The following is a 19,657-nucleotide window of genomic DNA, read 5'->3' as shown; positions in this document are numbered from 1 at the left end:
TTTCTTTCTTTCTTTCTTTCTTTCTTTCTTTCTTTCTTTCTTTCTTTTTATGTTTATTTATTTATTTTGAGAGAGATACTGCACATGCAAGCAGTGTAGGGGCAGAGAGAGAGGGGAAGATTGAGAGGGGGGGGGGGAGAATCCCAAACAGACTCCATGCTTCCAGCACGGCATCCAACACGGGGCTCGATCTCATGAACCATGGGATCATGACCTGGGTCAAAATCAAGAGCTCAATGCTTAACTGACTGAGACACTCAGAGGCCCCTAAAACAATCTTTGCTATATATCCAAAAAATCTTGCTAAGTTTTGATCAAAATTGCATTAAACCTGTATATCATTTTGGGGAGAGTTGGTGTCTTTACTATGTTGAATCTTCCAATCCATAAGCACAGTGTGTCTCTCCATTTATTTAGATCTTCTTTGATTTGTTTTATCAGCATTTTGGTTTTCGCATATAAGTGTTATACATGTTTTGTTAGATTTACATGTAGAAATTTAAAAAAAATTAAGTAAGTTTTTTCGATTTTTATCTTGTATCCTGAAACCTTGCTGAACCCAGTATTAGTCATGGGACTTTTCTACACATCTGCACTAAGGACAGTTTTATTTATTTCTTTCTAGCCTATAGGTCTTATATTTCCTTTCCTTGCCTTATTATACTGGCTATAACTTCCAGCACTATGTTGAATAATAGTGGTGAGACTGGACAGTCTTGTCTTGTTCCCAATCTTAGGGGGAAAATGTCCAGTTTCTCATGACTAAGTATAAAGTTATCTATAAGTTTTTTTTGTAGATGCTCTTAATCAAGAGAATAAATTCTTCATAAGAGAACAAGTTGAAAAAGTTACCCTCTATCGCTATATCTCTGAGAGTTTTTAATCGTGAATGGGTATTAAGTTTTACCAAATGTTTTTTCTACATTGGTTAATATGGTTGTGTAGTTTTCTCTTTGGCTTATTAATATGGTGGATTACACTGATGGAGTTTTCATTACTGTATCAGTTTTGAATCCTTGGAATAAATCTCACTAGGTCATGGCATAATTATTATTCATTATTGCTAAATACTACATTGCCAATATTTTGTAAGAGTTTTTGAGTCATTTATAAAGGCTATTGGTCATAGTTTTCTTTGTCTGGTTTTGACGTTTTCATATAAGTATGAACTTTATAAAATGAATTGGAAAGTGTTCCACCTTGTGATCATTAATTTCCTATGTCAATGTGGCTAGTCCACAGCACTCTGGTATTTGGTCAAATATTATCTGAGAAGTTTCAGTGGAAGTGTTTTAAAACTGAGATTAACATTAGGGTGCCTGGGTGGCTCAGTCAGTTGAGTGTCCAACTTCAGCTCAGGTCATGATCTTGCGGTTTGTGAGTTCGAGCCCTGCGTCGGGCTCTGTGCTGACAGTTCAGAGTCTGGAGCCTGCTTCAGATTCTGTGTCTCCCTCTCTCTTTGCCCCTCTCTGCTTGTTCTTTCACTCTTTGGAAAATAAATAAACATTTAAAAAACTGAGATTAACATTTAAATCTATAGACTTTGAGAAAGCAGATTATTCTCCTTAATATGGGTGGTGGGCCTCATTCAAACAGTTAAAGGCCTTAATGAAAGAATATTGACCTTCTTTAAAGGATGTGGAGTTTTGCTAGTAGACTGCCTTTGAACTTTAATTGCAACATTAACTCTTCCTGGGTCTCCTGATTGCCAGCCTACACTGCAGATTTTGGACTTGCCATCCTCTTTAGTCACATAATTGATTTCCTTAGAATAAATCCCTCCATCTACACACACACACACACACACACACACACCCTGTGAGTTCTATTTCTCTGGAGAACTCTGATATATTCCTGTATTCTGGAAGAGATTGCATAAATTGGTATTGATACTTCTTTAAACATTTGATAGAATTTGCTGGTGAACACTTTGGCACTCCTCTGTTTTCTTTCTCTTGCTTTCCTTTGGGTTATTTGAACATTTTTTAGAATTCCATTTTGATTCATCTGTAGGAATTTGAGTATACCTCTTTGCATACTTTTTTAGTGGTCACCCTACATATTACATTATGTATATAACTTAACAAATTCTTTTGTTTGAAGGTGGGAAAGTCTTGCACATTATCAAATGCATTTTAGATGATAGTTCTCTGAATCATGTGTGGATTATTTTCAAAGAGAGAAGTATGAGAGTGCCATTTCATTATTGAACCCATTGTGGGTTCAAAATTCTTTCAAAGAAATTTTATCCATTGTGATTCTCTAAAATTCTTTCGAAGAAGTGAAACAGAATGAAGACTCTCATACTTAAACTGGAAGGAAAGTTGTTTATTTTATAAAGCTTCCATAATACTTTTTTCATTTCAGTAAAACTGAGGTCACCAGGAAGAATGAAAAAGCATCTGTGATGACCTAATATATATAAGACATGTTTTTTCTCAAGTTGTCTCACTTTATGGAAAATTCTAATTAACTTTACTCTGGGGAAAAATTCGACCAAATTCATCTTACAGCAAACCTCACTATTACTAGCGTTGGCTGCGAGTGATATAAAACATGAAGTTTTCTCTTTCCCTATATGTGGGGAAGGGCTAAGAAGTTCAGATTGGCAGTTGCCTGTCCAGTCTTTAGCTATAATACTTAATTATGCATATTCAAGACACATCTGAAAGACCCATAACTTAATCAAACATATAGATGGCAAACTATGGTAGTGCCATTGGCTCGGAATTGGGGGGACTTGTATCTCAATTTGTCCTTTAGTAACCTAGAATTTCTCATTTCATCTAAGGACTTATTACTCCTACAGAATGTTCATTAAAGCAATAGAAAGTTTGTGGGGACTTAAAACTCTTACAGATTTGCCACACATTTTCTTGGGGGAAAAATAACACAAATACTCCAACCTGTTAGCGGTTAACACTAGTACAAAAGAGAACAGGATTTTGGGGGAGGGGGTTCATCCTCTGAAAGGGCTTTCCATCCTTGGTTTGTAATTCAAGTATTTTTTTTCCAATTTTCATTACTAAAGAAAAGAAATTTCAATATAGACACAGGCTTACTTTTTAAATCTAATTCTCTTTTCTTAGTATGTGTTGAGTTCTCCAATTCTTACTAAAAAAGTTAACAGATGGGAATTTGTTTCCTGAAGTTATACATCACTCCAGAGGCCTATTCAATTTCAATATTTGATTAGGTCCCAAGGATCTGTCAATATTCTCTGATGCTTGAAATGGCCCCCACCATTACAGATACCCCCTTCTCTGAGCCTGAGCTCCTGATTCTGACATTTTAGAAGATAACTGCTGTGTTCCAAAATTGTAAAGTGAATAATAAGATGGAAAAATTTTTTTTTTCTTTCTTAGGATATCCGTTTGTTACAGTTCTTAGCAAAAAGCAATCTAGAAAAACAACTGCATGGAATGGGTCTAAGTTTCTATGGTAAAATAGTAGGATTGATTATCCTCCCAGAGGATAATCAGATTAATTTAAATTCTTGGCATCTTTGTGAGGTTGGAGGTAAAGTGAACAAAGGGAACCACATCCCTTCTCCATCTGGAGACTTTCCTGTAAGCTTCTGAATCTGTAATCTAGTTCAGATTGCACATGGCCTGCCTCTCTGAAGGTCGTTCACTCCTGCAAAGGAGCATTCATCCACTCAAGTCCATGGAGGGTTTAAAAAAATACCTCTCACCAATTTCAAATGTATTTAGAAAAGGAACTGTGGCATAGGAAACCCGCCCCTCTCCTGATTTCTTTTTACCAGCCATTTCTTGAACTTATTATTTAACAAACTTAACAGGTACAGCAAATGCCTCTGAAGCAGTAATAAACTCTGTATTTTTCTTTATATAAATTTGGGCTAAATCTACACACCTGATATGACTGATAGAGCATACAACAAGGACAAGTTCATAAAAAGTATGCAGTAAGTGTCTGTTGAGGAAGGGAAAATATACTTTGGATATTAATCTATTAAAAAATGGGAAATTTTGGGGCGCCTGGGTGGCTCAGTGGGTTAAGCGGCCGACTTCGGCTCAGGTCATGATCTCGCGGTCAGTGAGTTCGAGCCCCGCGTCGGGCTCTGTGCTGACAGCTCAGAGCCTGGAGCCTGTTTCAGATTCTGTGTCTCCCTCTCTCTGACCCTTCCCTGTTCATGCTCTGTCTCTCTCTGTCTCAAAAATAAATAAACGTTAAAAAAAATTTTTTTTTAATTTAAAAAAATAAAAAATGGGAAATTTTACCAAAAATGAAATGTGGGGAGAAGATTTTGACAGAGCAGTGGTATTGCTCTGTATCGTCTTCGAAATGGGAGAGGATGGTATGGCAGAGAAAGAGACTTTGTTTTACTATAAAAAACCCCATCTAAATTAGCAGCTGCATTTCTAGTGTTAGAATTTTAGTTCATCTTCGGAGAATCCTTCCTGGATATTAGAAAAATCACAAAAAGGCCCTTTTTAAAAAAAAATTTTTTTTAACGTTTATTTATTTTTGAGACAGAGAGCATGAACAGGGGAGGGTCAGAGAAAGAGGGAGACACAGAATCTGAAACAGGCTCCAGGCTCTGAGCTGTCAGCACAGAGCCCGATGCGGGGCTCGAACACACAGACTGTGAGATCATGACCTGAGCTGAAGTCGGACGCTCAACCGACTGAGCCACCCAGGCGCCCCCCAAAAAGGCCCTTTAATTATAGGAATGTAAAGCCAATACCCAGTCTTCTGTTTTGAGGATCAATTCACTGTATCTATGACTATAGATGTGCAGGCTAAGATATGTAGCATTTTATGAAGTAGTGTATATATTTTTTTAGATTTTTAATGTTTACTTATTTTTGAGAGAGAAACAGAGTGTGAAAAGGCAACGGGCAGAAAGAGAGGGAGGCACAGAATCGTAAGCAGGCTCCAGGCTCTGAGCTGTCAGCATAGAACCTGATGCAGGGCTTGAACCCATGAGCCGTGAGATCATGACCTAAACTGAAGTCTGACGCTTAACCGACTGAGCCACTTAGGTGCCCCTGTAAAGTAGTGTACATTGAGAACATTTCCTCCTCAGGTATAGAAAGTTATAAGCCTGTCGGTATCCCACAGAGAGCGTTATTTAAGCTTGAATAACTCAGGTTCTAGGACATACGGTTGGAGTCCTTGGAGTCAGACCACACCTTGTAGGTGGATGGAGTTATGTCCAGAAGAAGAATATTGCCACCATTAATCATCCTGGGATTCCAAATGAACAGCTTTGGGTTGGGTGAAGTGGTGACCTGCTCCTCTCCCTGAGGAAGGAACAGAATGTCTGTAGTAAAATGCCAACAGTGGTAGCAAAGCTGATGTCCACCACTTGGAAAGAACATAGCAAGAACTTGAACTAACTGTGTGGTATTTTGCACCATGTTTTGGTTATTCCCAATCATTTAATGAAGTTTTGTTAAATACCCCAGCCTAATATATTTGTTTGTGTTTTGGAGAGTTGAGGAAGGTGCTTCTCTTTGCGGCCTGAGCTCAACCCAGTACCAGTGGAGGCCTGGGGGCAGGAGGCAGGCAGTCATAACATGGCAGGGGGTGACAGCCGTTCTCTGAAGCAACAGAGGTTCAGGGTGAGGATGACAGACTGAGGTGCTGAGAATGGTGGAATCTTCATAAATTGTTAGGGGAGCAGAGCTCAATGGAATGTTGAATCCAGCAGGAATTTTTAGATAGATATATGGAGGCTTTGTGATTTGAATTTTTAATGGGGACTTTTAATAGTATGGCTCATGTGAATCTCAGTCTGCAAACTCATGTCTGGACTAGTTCCTTTTCTTCCTTTTCTATAAATTATTGGAATGTTGACTCTAAGTCCTTAACCCACTAGGGAGGCAGGAAGTTTAACCTCAGTCATTTTACTATTTTTTTTAATGTTTATTTATTTTTGAGACCAAGAGTGGGGAAGGGGCAGAGAGAGAGGCAGATACAGAATCTGAAGCAGCCTCCAGGCTCTAAACTGTGAACACAGAGCCTGTGGTTGAACTCACGAACCACGAGATCATGACCTGAGCCAAAGTCAGATGCTTAACCGACTGAGCCACCCAGGTGCCCCCCAACCTCAGTCATTTTGAATCTTCCATTTCCCTGGCCCTATGCCAGGATTCTTGGTTCTGAGATCATTCTCTGTCACCTGATGATATGAGTTCCCTGTCTTCCCAGTCAGCTTGGTCTCCTCAGGTCTACTGCTTGGTCATATCCAAGACACACACTGGTATGGGCACTTAGCAGGGCCTAGCATCCTGGGCCTTCAGAACCCAACCTCCTTGGTCCTTCTGAGATTCTGTTACTTCCCTAAAGCAATGTCCCAGAGCAGGGTCAGGCTCCTGCTGCTGCTGAGACACACATAACTCTCTTGTTCTCCTTTCAGCAGTGACAAGAACTGCCTTCCCTGTCTCCCAACTTCCTGTCAGAGGCAAATTTTCATTCTTTCCTCAGTGGGCTTAGTCTTTGGTAAGAAAAATCTAGAAAGGAAGTATCTCAAGGTCAGCTTCTCCTTATATTCTGTTCCTTTTACACAGAGCTTCTGGGTCCTAGGCAAGTTCACACAGAGCAAGCTACCTTTCTATTGTGGGAATAAAATAGATCCATACTTGGAGAAAAATGTATTAATAATCTGAAAAGGCTTTCTGCTACAGGACAAGAAAAGACATATAAGCCTATATTTTTAGCCATAGTCTAGTGAGATTTGAGGACTCTTGGGTGCATACACACACACACACACACACACACACAGACACACACACACACACACATATACATATACATACACATATATATATACACTGTATGTGTGTATGTGTGTGTGTGTGTATACACATTTTTTATGAAGCTAAGTTGAGAATGAATCTGTGTAAAAGCATTAGTACTCTGATCACAAAGAATACTCCAACTGGAGTGAGAAAATCAGACTCAAGCCTCGTTCTGAAACTTACTAGCTATATGACTTGGAGTATTTATTTAAATTTACTTTATTTTTATTATAAAGTCTCAGATATTTAGGCTTGCTGGCCATAGGTCTCTATCATAACTACTCAACTTTGCCACTATAGCAGAAAAATAACCAAAACAATATCTAAATGAATGAACATGACTGTTTTCTAGTAAAATTTATGGACAGCAAAAATTGAATATCATAGAATTTTTGTTCCACAAATCTTACTCTTTGATTTTTTGTTGTTGTTCAATCATTGAAAAATACAAAAACTATTCTGAACTCACTGGCCCTGCTAACAAAGGTGGGAAACTATATTAGGCATGCTGACTTCTGTTGTGGACTCTAAGATTGTAATTCTAAAGTCTAGAGTTCTGTTTCCCACTTGTAAATGAGAAACCCATAACTCACAGGGTTGTCAGGATAAACAGAAGCATAATTTTTTACTTTGATTTATAAATTTAAGGCATAATTGCTAAATATGTTAAATGTGCTGAGGAGACCTAAAGCCTACCTTTTTGTCTAAGTAGGAGACAAAAGCAGGTAGAGCTACAACGAATAATCTTTGCTCATGTCACTGAACTGATTTTCTTTCTTTCTCCATGTACCATAGAATCCATGCCAGTGAGTTGAAGGGTGAATTTTGTTGTTTTAAAGAGTAGGCTGTCTAGGGGCACCTGGGTGGCTCAGTTGGTTAAGTGTCCACCTCTTGATTTCGGCTCAGGTCATGATCTCACAGTTTGTGAGTTTGAGCCCTGCATTGGGCTCTACACTGACACCACTGAACCTGCTTAGGATTCTCTCTCTCTTCCTCTCTCTCTATGTCTGTCTGTCTGTCTCTCTCTCAAAATGAAATAAACTTTAAAGAAAAAAAGCAAGTAGACTGTCTATGTGTGGGATTCCTTCCTTTAGAAAATTTCAGTTCTGATAATCATTTACCTACTTACTTGTGTTGGTGGTGTGGACAAGATGACTTTTTACCATCAGTATTTCCTTTATCTACACAGCACACACATCAAAACAGAAAGATTCAGAAACTGTCTTGACCTCATGAGGAAAATGCAGTGGACTCTGGGTTAGTTACTTTCTTTAGGTCTTTGTTGTGTTGTCTCTGTTATGCAGAGGAGAACAAGCCTTAACACTGAATGTGGATATAAAATACTTTGAATGTATATATTAGATTATAAATCAAAAGATCAAGATGCTGTAATTTTTGGTGGCAACCACAAATTACAAAATTCACCTGGTATACACACTGTATTTTGGGTAGGAATTCTAAACCCATTTACTTATAGGCCAGGTAGGTAAGATAAAGATGTTAAGCAGCCTTAAGGTATGTGACAACTAGAAATGGTGAAGCCTAGTGGAATCTGTAGAAGGCAGCCTCATCTTCTTAAAAGCATTTACTTTAAAAGAAAGAAAGAGGGACACTTGGGTGGCTCAGTCAGTTAAGCATCTGACTCTTGATCTCAGCTCAGGTCTTGATGTCATGCCCTGCATTGGGCTCCATGTTGTGTGTGAAGCCTAATTAAAAAAAAAAAAAAATGGAAGGAAGGGAGGAAGGAAAGAAGGAAGGAAGAGAGAGAGAAAGAGAAAGAAAAAGAAAGAAAGGAAGAAAGAAAAAGAGAAACAAAGGAAGGAAGGAAGGGGGAGGGAGAGAGAGAAAGAAGGAAAGAAAATGAGCAAACAAAACTCAAAACCCTGTTCTGGCTAAACCCAGTAAGTAGGTCGGTTGAATACAGACAGCTTTTTGACTCTTTGTGTGGAATAAACCTGAGAAACAAGGTACCTGTAGAAAATTCTTTTTCCTATAAATGGAAATGAAGACTGGCCTGGGAAAGAGGTATAGATGGTGAATGTGTTTGTTTCTGTAACTACACAGAGATGGTGAGTGTTGGGAAAGTTCTACGGTCCTGGGGGCCACAGGTCTTTGTTTTGACATCACCTAGTTGTAAATTTGAGATTATTTAGCTACAACCTACCTCATGAAGATTAAATAAAATCATCCTTTTGAAAATACTTTAACTATAAATTGTAATGTAAATGTTAGGTATACTCCTATACACATAATGGATGGCTAGTAAATGCAGATCCCTAACAAGACAGTAGGGCTTCCACTGTTTGTGGTTTCTTTCATACCAATTTGATTTAAATAGCAGCTAGGTGTTAAGACATACCTTGTTATTATAAGATCAACACTTTTGTTAATAGCTTTTTTCCTTTTCTTTCTTTTTTTTTAAGTTTATTTTGAGAGAGAGAGTGTGTGCACATGTGCACACTCATGGGTGAGTGAGCAAAGGAGGGGCAGAGAGAGAGAGAGAGAGAGGGAGGGAACGAGGGAGGGAGGGAGAGAAAATCCCAAATAGGCTCCGGACTGTCAGTGCGGAGCCCCACCAGGGGCTGATCCCATGAGATCAAGAGTCTGACACTCAACTAACTCAACTACCCAGGCACCCCAGATTGTTTTCTTTTAACAAGAACTCACTGTTACCATTGTTTGGACCCCATGTGACAAAGAGTTAGTGCTAGGATAAGTCTTCCCTCTCCTATTCTATCATCCTTTGCCTATGCTAGCATCATACTGTGGAAAAGGTGATACCAGCTAATAAACTCTTGGTGAGACTTATTTGTGACATTTAGGAAAAGGGATTTAGGAGTTATTAGATAATATGTCATGTGATTTTCCCATCCAGGAATAAAGAATTGGGTGTTTTGGGATTTGAGTCCCAAAGGTCCTTCTTGGTTAAACAAAAAGCAAATGAATATAAACCTTATAGGTGAAAATGATCAGACAATTAAATGTCGTTTTGCTGCAGGTTCATGTTCCTTCTTGGTTAAACAAAAAGCAAATGAATATAAACCTTATAGGTGAAAATGATCAGACAATTAAGTGTCATTTTGCTGCAGGTTCATGTTGGGAATGTATAGAGGATCTGACCCCAGATGTTCATTTTCTTTGGGAAGCTGGGAATAAGAACTGTTTTTGGTTTTGTTTTGTTTTACCATAAAAGTTCTCATTTCATTAGGTAAGGAAAATGTCATGGCCAGCCCTATCTTTGGCTGTGAACTTTATCCCAGTGTGCTAGTGCTTTTATTTTAAAAAGGTTATTTCCTACTTGAACTTGATTCTCCCCTGTTAAGCAAAAAGGTCTCTTGTGTCTGGGAAATCTTACTAAAAGATGTTTTTGTCCTAGCAGGGGAAATTGTTCATAAAGATTTACTCTTTACAATTTCCTTTTCCCTTTTTTTTTCCCTCTAATTTTTTCAAATTTTAAGAGTCACACTTAGTCAATCTCAGGCGGTTGATTTACCAAGTCCTTTAAAAATAGTTTTCTTATATCTTTTGGGATAGTTTTGTCCCTGCATCCCTATACTTGATAATTGCCAATAAATATTAATTTGACTTAATCCTGCAACATTCATCAACACTTCTCTACTTGCTGCATTAAACCAAAAATTCTTTGCTTCAGTGTAATGTAGAAGAAAATGATTGCATTTGGGGATAAGCAGGGAAGAGTGTAGGAGACAATGAAAACTTGATTCAATTCATTCTTTGCCAGAAATACATTTAGGCAGAAAGCATCATCATTTCTTTGCTTTTGCTGAACTTCATTGAATCCAAGGGTCCCGCCTTCACATTTCTGGGCTGGTTTCTCCAATGGCTTGCCCTCTTGATAGTCCTTAACAAGTCCTTTGCTGTAACTGCAGCTGGCCATGAAAGTATTTGGGAGCACACCCACATAATAATGACACTAAATTATGAAAGCCAACATTTATTTAAATTAGACATGCCACACATTCAGTTGTACTTTCTCTCTGAGAAAAGTTAATGACTGGTGGAAAAAAGAACTAAAACTATGCATACATTTCCATGAATGTCTTTAGAATGTTAGGGAATGGCTTGAGTTACTTGTTAAATGTTTTAATTTTTTTGAAATCTAGAAAATTACTTTTTCAAGCAGGTATGTTACCTGATGATTCACCGCATTTCCATTTAGGAATAAGGTCCTCAGCATGCTACTTGTCTCATGATATTTACACCAGATATTTGAAAGATTATCAGGCTATTTCAGCAACTTAGCATGTTTGTAAGCAAATAGACTTTGCTCCAGTGTAGGGGTATAATCTGATATTTAGTTCATCTGAACCAGGGGTTGGCTATTTGGAGGAATGGCAGAAAATGGAAATGAACTCTGAGGGCATACACTGGTGTAAATATCCAGCTAAGAATATGAATTTTTTACTTAGGAATGCCTCAGAGGCCAGCAATACCCCATCTTAAACACCCCTTCCCCCAGCCATCCCCATACCACCCCATAAAATTTGGATATTTAAAGAATCCTTGTTACTAAGATGTCACTAGTAGAAATTAGTCTTTTAATCTTTGGGTGGAATCTTCTCCCCACTTTGGATTTGGAGATCCCCTGGATCTGAATCTAGGTAACCCAGATCAGCTTCTTGAAAGGATGGTTTTGCCAGGGAATGGGAGCCTTGATGCTTTCTTCTTCATTGACTTGTCTTAGATATTTAGAGGGGACAGACTCAATTAATTATTAACAGCAGTTCCAGTTCCATCTATTATTTTACCTCCACTATCAGTCTGCTTTCATACTGATGGCTAGCCAGGGCATTAGCCATGGGAAATTGACCTAGACGTTAATATCTGCCTATCTGGGATGTGATGGGATTTTCTTTTCTCTCTTTCCATATTTTCCTTCTATGTTACACCCCCACCCCACCCCCCATATCCCTTGGGATTAAGACAATCTCTGGTAAAATAAAGAGATGGAAACTTGATTATGATAACAGATCAAAATTATGGAATTAGTGGTTTGCCTTCGAGATAGTCCACTCTTTAGAAACTGAAAGGTTTAAAGCTTTCTTACAGAAATACACAGTGAGGACTTGCCAACTGTCAGCCATGTTGTAAAAAACAATGGGCAAAACCTCAAGGCTGGAAAAGAGAGACCTAGTCAGGGCCAGATACATAGATCAAAGAGATCTTGGGGTGGAGGAGATGAAAAGGAGAAGGGAGAAGAGAAAAGGGATTTCTGAAATGAATTCGGTAAGGGCTGAAGAACACTCCCTGGAAAAGGTTCTTTTGGGACCATGGAAAAGTGCCTTGAGTCACTTTTTGGGGGAGGTGTGTATTCATGATCTGGGAGTTGTAAATTGCTTTTATTTCTGATCATGGAGTGCACCTGTACATACTTGCTGACCTTGCATGTGAAACTCTGAGATTATATACAAATATAGGAAGATTCTAGCTTTGTATGAATCTATGGGTTTTTTTTTTTTGGTTTTTTTTTTTTTTTTTTTTTTTGCAGTGAACATCTAGAGTCAATATCATAAAGCTCTTAGGAGCCCAAACTCAATTACTTCCTTTTTCTTTTTTTGAAGTCACGTTTGGAATCTTTGTTTTGTTGATAGTCAGATCCATAATTAGATTATGGGCTGGTTGCATTTGGTAAGAGACTCCTCCCACTGGTTTGCAAGGAAAAATCTCCTTCCGGGATTACCAAAGACTGGAAATATGAGTTTTTAGTGATTACTCATGTTCAATAAATTTGAGGACTTTTACTAAAGCAGTGATAATCAGGTTTACTCTGTGTTCGCCCACATTCCCTCTTCCATTTCATAACTCCCTTACATTTGAGGAGACTCTTGTGTGTCTATAAACTCTTGGATGATAAAGATGGTGATTCTCATATTTGCTATGATATTTCTAACATCTGTTGTTGTCTCTTGTAGATAGAAGGGTTTCAGGGAGTATTTGTTGAACTGGTTGAATTAAATCAAGAAATAGTGATATAGTCAGATTCATGGGAGAGCTGGAGCTATTTGTCTGAATCATACAGTTCCAGAACAGTAAGAATTAAGTACCAAAATCTTCCCCAAAGTTAGTGCCTAGCTGCTCCTTTTGTGTGGGAAAGTTTATTTGAGGGGGCTGCATAAAAGAGGAATATGATTTGATTTCTTGTAGCCCGTTAATTATAGGGTAGCTTTCCTTTGCCCATCCTCTATTTTTCCTGACATGATTTTGTACTGTCCACACCTCCTTGTTATGATGATCACAGAGGAGTATATTTTGCTTTGGTCTTAGTTTTGATCCAACAGGAAAAATCAGTCTTGTCTCTTTTCCCAAGGAGTTGTCCCAGGACAATTTTCCCAAAGGACCACAGTACTGATTCATCCATTCTTTATTTATTTTTATTGCTTTGATTTTATGGCATTTCTACTCTTGCTAAATGTTAATAAATTACATGCCATGAAGAAATATATTCTAGAGGACATGAAAAAACAGACCTCATGGCTGTTTACTCTCTTGGCAATGATTCCACTCTTCATTACCCTAACATTCCCCAGTTTCCCAGTTGCAAGCTTGCCTTCCATGACAGTTTCTGTTCACGATGAGCCACTTACAGATACAGGATTGGTGGTACCTTGCAGTGTGACAAACCTCTGGTAAGAAAATGATACTATGTTCTTTAGCCATCTCTCTACTTGTGTGTTTTTCTCTCTCCCACAGTTATCTGGGATGTCTAAAAATGTAGTATTCCACAACTATGTGGGTTACCTGACTGCTAATGTCTGAAGGGGAAACATTCAGGCATTGGTTCTGAAAAGTTCCCTTTGTTTTCCAATAGGCACATTATAGGATACATTCAAACCCATCATCTTGAAGTTGAGTTCGACAATGATGAGACTAGCTGGGTTCTGGACTTCCCACACGTGACCCTTAATAAACATTTATTATTTTCTTATTGGGAATCCTTACATATCCTCATGAGAGACCACAGGGGTGACATTATTGTTAAAGAAAATTGGGGCTTCTTGTAAACATTGTGGAGACTCGTCAACTTCTTGGAAAGGATGGGATCCCCGCTCAGCTTCCAGCTGCTGAATCTTCCTTTCCTTCTCCTCTAAAACTTCTTCCAGCTGGGTGATCTTTTCAGTCTGAAGGGAAACCTGCATTGACAACTCCATAATCAGGTTAATTTTTTGATCACCTTCTTCCACAGGCGGGAGACCGCCACAGGACTCTTCCCGAGGGTTGTCTTCTAAAGCAAACAAGAAAAAGAAAATCTGAGCAGTTTTAATTGGATTTCCCAGAACTCAAAGACAGGGAAGATGGAAAAGCTTTATTTCTCACGTTCTTAAAAGGGAACACAGATGTTGCGTCATCTGGTCAGATAGACCGAGAATGGAATCTGGGTCCGGTGAGGGAAAAGATTCTGGGTGCTCATGAAAAAAGAACTTGGAAACCTCTAGAGAGGGAGGAGAATCAGTCTTTGCCAACTCTTTTTTGTACACATTTAACTTTTAATTAACCATGGGAATGAAGCGTCCTTGAAAATCAAATCTGTAAACAACAGCATCCCAAGTTTCATGGTATCCTTTTGCCTAAGAATCTTTCACAAGAGTGACAATCAAGTAGAAATGGACTTTAAATTGAATTTTAACTCAAATAGGAAAAAAAGTTGTCCTTGCCCCTTCTGGGGGAAGTGATGAAAAAAGACATGTTACTTAACCCAAGTCAGCTTGAAAGTTGGCAGAGGTACAATTTGAGGGGATCTAGGAAAATTTTTAGCCTAATATCTTCCATAGAGATTCAGTCTCTCTCTATCTCTTCTCTCTCTCTCTCTCTCTCTCTCTCTTTCTCTCTTTCTTTCTTTCTCTTTAGGTCTGAAGGGTTTATAGCATTTCTTTCATAAAATCTCAAATATCCCCTGTATATAAAAGTTTATGCTTTATAATTTCTGACCCTTCAGATAAGGATAAAAGCCTGAATAAGGAGAGAGAGAGGCTTCAACAAAGAGATAAAATATTAGTGGCTGATAGCAGGGAATCCTTACAAAAAAATTCTGGTAGACCATCACAAAATTTACCTGCTGAAAGAAGCAGGTAAATCCTATTAGACTTAAGCAAGACCACCCTCCTTACCACTCTCACCCAGAGAGTGGGATTTCCACCATAAAATCATTTCTCTGAGTTATATAGAGGGAAGACATCAACTATAAAAAGGGATGTCAACAACTTGGGTATCACCGTAGGAATACTCGAACTAATGGTGTATGAATTAATGGTATTGACGGTTAATTAGTATAATTAAAGGTCCAGCATTTACTCAGTCCTCAGTGTAAACCAACCGCACAGCTGCACCCGAAGGCAACATAACTGCCAGTCCAGGATACAAATGCCTGCTACTATTGTATACCTGTACACCTGCTAAAGATAGGGCACCTGTGCTGTGATTTTCCATGTAGGTGGGGAATCACCCCCTTCTCAGCAAATAAAACTAATTTGCAGGGTTTTTTTTTTGTAATTTTCCCAAATGATCATGAGACAAAAGCTTGAGCATGGAATTACACAGTGGGCAGGATAGTTTTGGCCTCACAAAAGTGATAAGAGGAAAGATGAGATGTTTTCTGCTCTTAGAAATTGTTATTAGCAATATACTACATTTCAAGATTCCATGGAGATGTTTTTGTTCTGAATATTTGAACTTTTACCATAATATTGATGGAGATGGTAGTTGATGTACCTTTCTCTAAAAGCAATGAAAAATATCTCCATGTCTCAAAGGAGCATTTAGTTTGTTGCCTCTGCAATAGGCTTGTGCTTTTAGGCCCAGGAGAGTTAGTCCACTTGGCAGGAGGCCTTCATTATCTGCTGTTACACCAGGGCCTCACCTTTTGTTTCATCTGACCAGAGCTCTGCTGTCCGATACGGTAGTCACTAGCCACATGTGGCATTAAGCAATTAAATGTGGCTATATGAAATGAGATGTACTGGAAGTATAAAATACACATTTGAAGGGATCCTGAGTGGCTCAGTCAGTTAAGCATCTGACTTTGGCTCAGGTCATGACCTCACGACTCATAGGTCAAGCCCCTCATTGGGCTCTGTGCTGACAGCTTGGAGCCTGGATCCTGATTCAGATTCCGCGTCTCCCTCTCTCTCTCTCTGCCATCCCCTCTCACACTCTGTCTGTCTCTCTCTCAAAAACAAAATAAACATGACAAAAAATAAAATGCACATTTGATTTTGAAGACTTAATTTGAAAGAAATGTGAAATATCCCATTATATTTTAAAAATTGGCTATATATTAAAGCAATAATATTTTGGGGATATATTGTGTTAAATAAATTTTATCTTATTTTTCAGAGAGAGAAAGAGCACAAGTGAGGGAGAGGAGCCGAGAGACGGGGGAAAGAGAGAGAGAGAGAGAGAGAGAGAGAGAGAGAGAGAGAGAGAGAATCTTAAGTATGTGAAGCCTGATGTGGAGCTCAATCCCATGACCCTGGGATCATGACCTCACCTGAAATCAAGAGTCACATGTTTAACTGACAGAGCTACGCAGGTGCCCTAATAAAATATATTTTAAAACAATATTCACTCATTTATTTTTACTTTTTAAAAAATGTGACTACTAGAGAATTTAAAATACCAGTATCAAATGTGGCAGGCATTTGTGGCTCTCATATTTCTGTTGATTAGTGTTGGGCTAGAGTTTCCTTTTGGAGGAACACTTTCTAAAACCCACATAGATGGGTTCCTCGTAAATGGTCCTGTTTAACATGTACAGTTGTTCTTTGGGAGTGAGGACTGTTGAGGCTTTCAACCATTAGCATACAGATCATTTCTCTGTTACCATTGAAGGTGTATGCATGGAAATCTGGGCTGGGAGAATACGTTCTTAGGGGTTGAGGTGAGTTCCTACAGAAGAGGAAAGAAAAGACAGGAAGTGGAAGTAATAGACAGTGAGAAGACAGGAAGGAAAGGAACAGTGGGCAGTATAGGGAAGGCTGGGCATTGGTGAGGCTCAGGGATGGAGAAGGTAATCAGGAGCCTCCCTCCCTGATATATGTGCCTGTCCCCTTTCTCTTTGACCTCTTCTTCAATCATTTCTTGCTCTAGTTGTTCTTCTGTTTTCCAGAAGAGTTATTTTCCACCAATTTGCATAATAAAGAAAGGAGTTTAGTGCCATTACAAAAGGCAAACTGGTCAAAAGTGCCTGTCTTGTTTTGTTTTGTTTTTTAATAATGCAATATAGGTGGAATAATGTGTTCATCTAATTTCAGTGATAAAGGGGTAAAAATGCAACAGGACGCCATTACATAGGCCATCACTGTTACTAAGTCTATATCCTCTGTCTCTGCCCTCCCAGGAGAGAATAGTGTGGACAGAAGGTAGAAAGAGAAGCAGGGTGTCTTGGTCAGCCTAGGCTGCCATAACACAGAACCACACCATTGACTTGGTGGCTTAAATGACAGAGATTTATTTTCTCACAGTTCTGGAGGCTGATGGTTTGAGATCAGGGTGCCAGCATAGTTGGGTTCTGGTGAGAACTCTGCCTGGTTTACAGAGAGCCACCTTCCCACTGTGTTCTCACTTGGTACTGAGAGAGACCACAAGCACTCTGATGTTTTCTTTTAAAGGCACTAATCTCATGACCCCACCCTTATGACCTCATTGAAACCTATTTACTCCCAAAGGCACCATATCTCCAAATCCTATTACATTGAGGTTAGGGCTTTGACATATGAATTTTGTTGGGGATACAATTCATACTGTAGCACAGAGAAAAGACAACCTAAAAAAGAGAGAGAACCTGAGGGCTTTGATTCCCTCTGTATTGTTTTCATGCGTTACGTGAAAATGCTGATAAGGAGATAAGCCAAAGTACATATATACACCAGCTCCTTTAGATTCCACATTTAAGTGATATCATGTAGTATTTGCCTTTCTCTATCTGACATATTTTACCAAGAATAATGTACATAAAAGCTGAACTCATAGAAAAAAGTTGAGTGGGGGTTACTAACAGGATGGGGAGTGGAGGAAATGAAGAGGTGTTGGTTAAAGTGTGCAAATTTCTAGTTAGAATCTTCTGAGTATCTATTGTGTTGTGTAATGATTATAATTAATAATACAGTATGGCATACTTGAAAGCTGCTGGGAGAATAGATCTCAAATATTCACTCCACACAATGGAAATGGTAATTATGTGATGGGTTGGTGTCCTTAGCTAACAATATGGTGGCAGTCATTTTGCAAAATACACATGTATCCAGTGAACACATGGTACATTTTAAACTACACAATGTTCTCTGTCAATTATATCTCAATAAAACTGGGGTGGGGGGTAAGTATATATACCAAGAAGGGAATTTCTCATACAGCTGTATTTTACGATTCAGTATTTTACCATTTAATGACCTCTTCACACATAGAATAAAAATATTTTTGTTCCATTTCTAAACACATTACAAATCACAAAAGTGTTTTAAACCTCTTCAGTAAAGTGGGGGACTCCAGGAGTCTCACATCCTATTTGTAGTGGAAATAGCCCAAGGCCACCCAGTGATTCATCCAGAGTCCACCACTAACCTTTGCATGATCTGACCTGCCCTGTTCTCCTGGAGTCCAGGCTCCCTTATCTGAAAGCTACCCACAGCTCTACACGTCCCCACATCTCGAACACTGGTGGTCTTTCCTCGATTTTCACTAGCAGATCAGATAGTCATGCCAAGGTTGGGTCTGCCTGAAGCATGGAAGATTCTGTCACCTGACCAGATAATCGAAGGTTTATCCCCATACCCAAGGGCTCCATGAGACAGAGAGCAAAGAGAAATTCTTCTGCCAAAGGGAGGGACAAACCTGATTAGCCACAGTCAGGGTATGAAATCATAATTGCTATAGTTGTAGAGGTTTTTACCAGCACATGCCATTTTTCATGATTTCCCGTTTTTCTGCTTCAACTTAAAATAAGTGTGAATGAGGATGATGGCTTAGGGTCATGGCAAAGAGGAGGCCAGAGAAAAGATGGTGACAGTTGTGCGTGCTTAAAAAGGTTCAGAAAGAAGACTGACAACAGGAGCATTCTTCTTTCCAGAGCTGGGGCAGACTGTGCTCACTATTTTCTTTTCTTTTTTTCTTAAAATTTGATATAAATCCAAGCTAGTTAAGATAGAGTGGAGTAATGGTTTCAGGAGTAGAATTTACTGATTCATCACTTACGTGTGACACCCAGTGCTCATCCCAACAAGTGCCCTCCTTCATGCCCATCACCCATTTAGCCCATCCCCCCACCTACCTCCCCTCCAGCAACCCTCAGTTTCTTCTCTGTGCTTAAGAGTCTGTAATGGTTTGCCTCCCTCTGTGTTGTTATCTTATTTTTCCATTCTTTCCCCTGTGTGAATCTGTTTTGTTTCTTAAATTCCACATATATATGTTCACTTTTCTACGTAGCCTTGAAAAGACAAAAGGCCCAGAAGAAAATGTGACATTTGCCTTTGGCTATTTCCAACTTCTCCTTTTTAATACCCTTAAAATTTTCATGCTCTTAGCAAAGTGCCACATGACAAGTTATGTCAAAAATACTAATAACTAGGGGCGCCTGGTTGGCTCAGTCAGTTAAGCATCTGACTTTGGCTCAGGTCATGATCTCACCGTTCATGGGTTCGAGCCCCACGTCAGGATCTGTGCTGACATGACAGCTCGGAGCCTGGAGCCTGCTTGGGATTCTGGGTCTCCCTCTCTCTCTCTCTCTGCCCCTCCCCCACTCACACTCTGTCTCTTTGCTCTCAAAAATAAATAAACATTAAAAAAATGTTTTTAAATGCTAATAACTAAATAGATAACAGCAGAGGTATTAATTCTGTAGTTTGAGTAGCTTAGAAACTTAGACTTCTCTTAGA

At 39.0% G+C, this 19,657-nt stretch overlaps 1 protein-coding gene and 1 long non-coding RNA gene across 3 annotated transcripts in view; one reads left to right on the top strand and one right to left on the bottom strand.

Annotated features, from left to right (window-relative positions):
- The window catches only part of LOC125934866 (uncharacterized), a 266,270-nt gene that overhangs the window by 127,117 nt on the left and 119,496 nt on the right, over positions 1–19,657 (top strand). The window lies entirely within an intron of this gene.
- Positions 13,668–19,657, bottom strand: part of CCDC192 (coiled-coil domain containing 192) — a 205,565-nt gene continuing 199,575 nt past the window's right edge. For both annotated transcript variants that reach the window (XM_049648457.1, XM_049648458.1), the window contains one exon: positions 13,668–14,013. In XM_049648457.1, the coding sequence (XP_049504414.1) occupies positions 13,727–14,013 (287 nt within the window). In that variant the 3' untranslated portion in view covers positions 13,668–13,726. The remainder of the gene's footprint in view (positions 14,014–19,657) is intronic.

Source organism: Panthera uncia (genome assembly GCF_023721935.1).
Source record: "Panthera uncia isolate 11264 chromosome A1 unlocalized genomic scaffold, Puncia_PCG_1.0 HiC_scaffold_17, whole genome shotgun sequence".
Classification (NCBI taxonomy): domain Eukaryota; kingdom Metazoa; phylum Chordata; class Mammalia; order Carnivora; family Felidae; genus Panthera; species Panthera uncia.
This window is presented reverse-complemented; position numbering and strand designations above follow the sequence as displayed.